The sequence below is a fragment of the Antrostomus carolinensis genome, unplaced genomic scaffold (assembly GCF_000700745.2).
Source record: "Antrostomus carolinensis isolate BGI_N321 unplaced genomic scaffold, ASM70074v2 scaffold54113, whole genome shotgun sequence".
In the NCBI taxonomy this organism is placed as follows: Eukaryota; Metazoa; Chordata; class Aves; order Caprimulgiformes; family Caprimulgidae; genus Antrostomus; species Antrostomus carolinensis.
In genome coordinates, this window is record NW_010306924.1 from 1 (window position 1) to 5,126 (window position 5,126).

Consider the following 5,126-nt stretch of genomic DNA (forward strand, 5'->3'; position numbering starts at 1 on the left):
GGTTCCTGGTGGGACATTATGAGAGCTGGTGGTGGGACAGTACCACGGTCCATGGTGGGATGTCATCAGGGTTGGTGGTGGGACAGTGCCATGGTCAGTGGTGGGATATCACCACAGTCCGTAATGGAACATCACCCGGGGCTGGTGGCAGGACATTACTGTGGTCCATGGTGGGACGTCACCACTGTCAGTGGTGAGACATAGCCATGGTTAATGGTGGGACATCACCATTGTCATTGATGGGACATCACCATGGCCATTGGTGGGACATTGCCATGGTCATTGGTGGGACATCACTATGTCCATGGTGGGACGTCACCACTGTCAGTAGTGAGACATAGCCATGGTTGGTGGTGGGACATCATGAGGTTGCCAGTGGAGGCTCCATCTCTTCAGCCTGCTGTGATTCTGGGAGCATGAGGGTGGGGAAGGGAGATACAGGCTCTGGGAGCGTGGGGAAGCCCTGGATGGACCTTTGTGTCCCCCACAGGTATGTCACCCACCTGATGAAGCGTATTCAGAGAGGACCTGTCCGAGGCATCTCCATCAAACTGCAGGAGGAGGAGAGAGAGAGGAGGGACAACTACGTCCCCGAGGTGAGGCTCTGGCTGCGCTCGAGTGTCCACTTGGGTGTCTGTCTGTCCTGCTTCGAGGTGTCTCCTCCGTTAGTGACCTCAGATTTCCTAAAAACAAAACCTTGACCAGGAGGAGTGAGGAGGGTTTGAGTGGAAGAGAATTGAGGTGGATTTTGGCCTTGTAGAGGGGGAATTGGTGAAAGGGGTTGAGATCTCACCATCACCTGGTTGCTGATGGTGCTGGAAGAGGAGCTCCAGAAGCGTGTCCTGTGTCTGGGTTCATTCTCAAGCCCTGCAGCCTTCAGACGTGGTGCATCTCACCCCTCTTCCACAACTCCCTGATTGGCTTCTGGTAGAGCTGCTGGGGTTTGGTTGCATGGAAGGTTTAGTGATGATCTGGGAGGAACAGGGATGATGGTAAGATGTCATGGGAACCTCAGCAGTGTGGTGAGGTGGGCTGGTACTGTCCCCTCCACCTGCGTTGCCTCCTTGGTTTCATAGCTCAGAGCCAGGTGACACGGCTCTCCACGAGAGACCAGGGCTTAGTTTGACTCCCTCACTCCTGATGGCCAGAAATGACATGTGAAGCACCAGCAGCTCCATCCAGATCCTCTCGCAGATGCCTCAACACCCCAGATTTTAGGTGTTGGCACAGCTTGGAGGAACCGGTTGGGGCAACTTTTTTTTACGTAGTGACCTTCCAGCTGCCTGTGGAAGGCAGGATGAGGTGGTCCTGGTGGGAGAAGTCATCCCTGGAGGGATCCCAACCTGTAGCTATCGATGCAACGTTAGCTGAACCCACGTTATTCACAGTTTCTTACAAAACATCAGGTCTGATGTGGCCTCTTGGGGAAGGAAGCGTGTGGAGGTCAAGGTTTGGGGTCTGGAGGGGGTTGGAGGAGGTTGCTCTGGGCTTAAAGAGCTGGAGACCTCAGGTCCTGAGGGTGGGACAGCCCAGGCGGTCACCTGGCATTGCTGTCTGCCACCACGGTGGTCAGGCTCTGACCTTGGGGACTCACGTTTGGGCAAGGGCGAGTGTTGGTGATCACCAGGACCTGTGCAGTTGTAGACCTGAGCCCAGCTCCTCTCGGCAGCGTTGGTGTGGAGCTGGTTAGGCCTCAGGTTTCCAAAGATGTGTCCTAAAACAGGTTCTTCTCCCTGCATGGGGCCTCTCTGCTGCCGGGTGGCCTTGTGGTGTTTTGGCGGGAGAGCTGGGCTCTGTTGGGGTCCTCCTGGCTCATTCTGTTGCTGGAGCCTTTCCCCACCATGGGCAGCGAGATCTTGTTTGTGGTGGGATGGGACTGGAGTGGGTGTGTGGGGCCCAGTTTGACGACATCCTGTCTCTCCTCCATCCCCAGGTCTCTGCCCTTGACCAGGAGATCATCGAAGTGGACCCAGACACCAAGGAGATGCTGAAGCTCCTGGTGAGTGGCACCAACCACCCCCTTACCAGATGGGTGGCATGCTCCCACTGCCTTGAGGGGCTTGATGGTGTTGGCTGAAGGCTTCAGTGCTCTGGGAACGTGGTGGGGGTCCCACCACCATGGGACCTGCAGATGGATTAATTCCTGTATGGTTCTTGGGAAAAGAGAGGGTGGCTTTGCCCAAGATCCCGCTAGCAGGGTGGGTGCTCCCTGCCCTCCCCTCCTCCTGCAGCACCCTGGGGTGCTGACCCAAGGGTGTTGACCTACCTCATGGAGATGAACTTGGGTGTGCCCCCAAAAAGACCAGATTCCCCCCACTGATGAACTGATCTCCAAAGTGGGGTGGTCATCTCCTGTCTTCATCTGGAGACCTGAATCCACCCTTTGAGCCACCACAGCACTTTACTGCTCCTCTGCAGGGTTGGGCGCGGGTGGTGGGCAGGGGCAGGGGTGACCAACCCCAACCCCAATGCCATGCTGTTTTCCAGGACTTCGGCAGCCTGTCCAACCTGCAGGTGACGCAGCCGACAGTGGGGATGAACTTCAAAACGCCCCGAGGAGCGCTCTGAGTCGGTCCCTCTGTCTCGCTTTTCCAATAAACGTGAGGAAACCATCTCGGCCTGCCTGGTCTTTGGAAGCCGCGTCCCCAGGGATGAGGAGGGAGGGCTGGTTCCTCAGGGTGCCGTGTCCCAGATAGGTATCCAGGGCTTCAGAGCGTGAGGAGGATTCAACACCTTCGTGTCTGGCGGCGTCTTTTTGGGTAATTTCCTGGCTGTTTGGGGTGTGAGGTGCAAAGGTGTGATTTTATAGGATCTTCTAGGAGGAGAGGACAACTGTGGTGGCTCCTCAGAGCTTGCTGGAGCTCCTGGTCCTCAGCGCCTCCTGGGTTTGCCTGTGCCTCCTGGGAGTGGACAGCTCGGGGGTCGTGCTGTGCCAGAATAAAAGTTGCTTTTGTTTATAAGGGCGTTGGCCACTTCTAAGTGCTTAAATGAAAGGAAAAAGTCTTGTCAGTGGTTTGCTTCAGGAGGGGAGTGAAGCTCTCCTGTGGAGACCAGCCCTGGCGAGGCTTGTGCTGTCCTTCCTCCAGCGAGATGTTCCATCCAGCGATTTCCTCAAGGTGCAACCAGCAAGGAAGAGTTTTGGGGTTCACCTTCCAAATCTCCTGTCCTATGCAGAGGCTCTGCTTGGAGGTGGAGGAGACCTAAAGATCTCCACTGCTGCTGTAGGCACCATCCAGTGTTGTGACCTGCAGACAGGGGCACTCCGGGCCTCCATCAACTGTCCACAGCCACATCTTGAATTCCCCAGTACAAATAAAAAGACAAAGCTTTTGTGTTTTGGGAAGAAATGTCTATATTTAAGTTTACTGTGGAATTTTAGCTATTTCAGGAAGAAAATGTTTACAATAAATGTGACGATCCAGACGGAGCGCGCTGAGCTGCAGTCAGGATAAGCCAAGCTGCATAATTCATAAATCCCTGCGTACTGCCGAGATTCAACTCAGAATTTGCAGCTCGATACCACCAACCTCTTCACTACTTAACTAAAACACGGGGAAAATGGGTAAACTAACCATCAATCTGCAGAAAAAAGTGAGCAAGGAGGCATCACGGGCTTGAATTGACGGCATGGTTGAATTTCCAAACACAACCAGTAGCACTCTGGCAGCTCTTAGAATTTTAAGTTTTTGATGCAAACAGCCCTATTACTTAAAATTTTCTCTTTGTTTTAGTCTTCACGTCAGAATAAATGTTAATTTCGTTCTGGATCCAATACACCGTGTAGCCCGAGGTGCCGGGAATGAAATCGCGGAGCTCTCCGACGTATTTCTTCATGTCGCGAGCAGAGGCGTAGCCTACGAGGGGAAAACGGGGGGCGGGGAATCCTGAGCTCCCGCGTTTCCACTGCTGGAAGTGTCAGGAGGAAACGAGGACAGGGGAGCCCCTGCTTCATCCACCATTTTCCACTCCTAAAAATCTACCAACGCCAAACGTTACCTGTCACCATGTTACTCATCGGGTATTCCCGGAGGGCACGGTACGGAAATTCCCCGTGGGTGGGAGCGCTGGAACCTGTTTCTTCTTCGCTGCTGTATTGGGGTGGGAAAAAAAATCTGTGTGTTATTTCTAATGCCTCGGGGATCTCAAAATTTGGGAAGAGTGTCCAAATCCAACCACCCAGGGCAGGAAAGTACCTTTTGGCCAGGTCTAGTGCATCTTCCTCCACTTCTTCTTCACGGCCTTCTCTCGCCATCTCCAGATTTTGATCGTGCTGCGAGTATCAACGGACTTGAGTTAAAACTTTGCCCCGGCTACCCCACAAAGCACTAGAGACCTGGTCTGAGAGAGCGGGTTTTTTAAGACTTGTAATTTCAAGCATAATTTAGAATCAAGTTTTAAATCTAATCTCATTTTTTGCTTCAAAAATACTGAGAAACTGTGAGAGCAGGCCAGCGTCTTGGAGCTACATGGGGAAGAAAAATGCTGCACAAAAGGGTTGAGCTCAGATCTCGGCCACTGGCATCCCTGAAAGGATGTGCCAGGGAGATGGGACGTCTGTCGGGGTGAGGGAGAAGATCACTCCTCCGTGTCCCGTGCTCAGTGCGGTGCTGTCACCCCTGGCTTGTCCCGCTGGGAGGGACCCGCAGCACAGCAAGCACAAGATTTGATCCCATATTTGGGCTGAGGGTCTCGGGTGAAAACCAGGCTGCCCAAAGTTCATACAACTGGTATTTTTTAAGCTCCACCTCCTGTAGTACAAATTTCTCATCCTACCTGTTCTGCAACTGAATCACCCGCCTGCTCCCAAATAAAACTGCCGATTTTCCTTCTGATTTCTGCCATGAACAAAAAAATAAATTATTGTGAGAGCATCAGATAACGAGACTGTGCGACAGTCGCTGCTTCTGCAAGGCCCTGCCTAGTGAAGGCACGCGGGAGCCCTGGCAGGAGCTCATGGCATGGAGCTGCTCAACCAATGTAAGGGCTGGACATACAGGTGGAGACCAGTGACATGTGGTGTCCCCTCAGGGGTTGTACTGGCACCAGAAACATCTTTACCAGGCACATGGACAGTGGGATTGAGTGCATCCTCCATCTGGGTGGGGGCAACCCCAAGCACAAACACA

The 5,126-nt window shown here is 53.4% G+C and overlaps 2 protein-coding genes across 2 annotated transcripts; one reads left to right on the forward strand and one right to left on the reverse strand.

Moving 5' to 3' along the window:
* Window positions 1–495: 495 nt before the first annotated feature.
* On the forward strand, window positions 496–2,612 carry RPS17 (ribosomal protein S17). Its single transcript, XM_010165254.1, has 3 exons — window positions 496–596; window positions 1,934–1,999; window positions 2,488–2,612. The coding sequence occupies exons 1-3, from the start codon at window positions 507–509 to the stop codon at window positions 2,566–2,568; spliced, it is 237 nt and encodes a 78-aa protein (XP_010163556.1). The 5' UTR covers window positions 496–506; the 3' UTR covers window positions 2,569–2,612.
* A 1,096-nt stretch (window positions 2,613–3,708) lies between these two features.
* TERB2 (telomere repeat binding bouquet formation protein 2) lies at window positions 3,709–4,835 on the reverse strand (the record flags this gene model as incomplete). The annotated part of the gene is made up of 4 exons (XM_010165256.1): window positions 3,709–3,854; window positions 3,997–4,085; window positions 4,194–4,270; window positions 4,774–4,835. Coding segments are annotated over 4 exons (374 nt in total), but the record flags the coding sequence as incomplete, so codon positions are not given.
* Between the last annotated feature and the right edge of the window lie 291 nt (window positions 4,836–5,126).

Coding starts and splice junctions, on each gene's coding strand:
- RPS17 (XM_010165254.1), top strand. CDS start 507: ATGAAGCGTATTCAGAGAGGACCTGTCCGAGGCATCTCCATCAAACTG. Junction 597..1,933: donor GGGACAACTACGTCCCCGAG/GTGAGGCTCTGG, acceptor CTCCATCCCCAG/GTCTCTGCCCTTGACCAGGA. Junction 2,000..2,487: donor AGGAGATGCTGAAGCTCCTG/GTGAGTGGCACC, acceptor GCTGTTTTCCAG/GACTTCGGCAGCCTGTCCAA.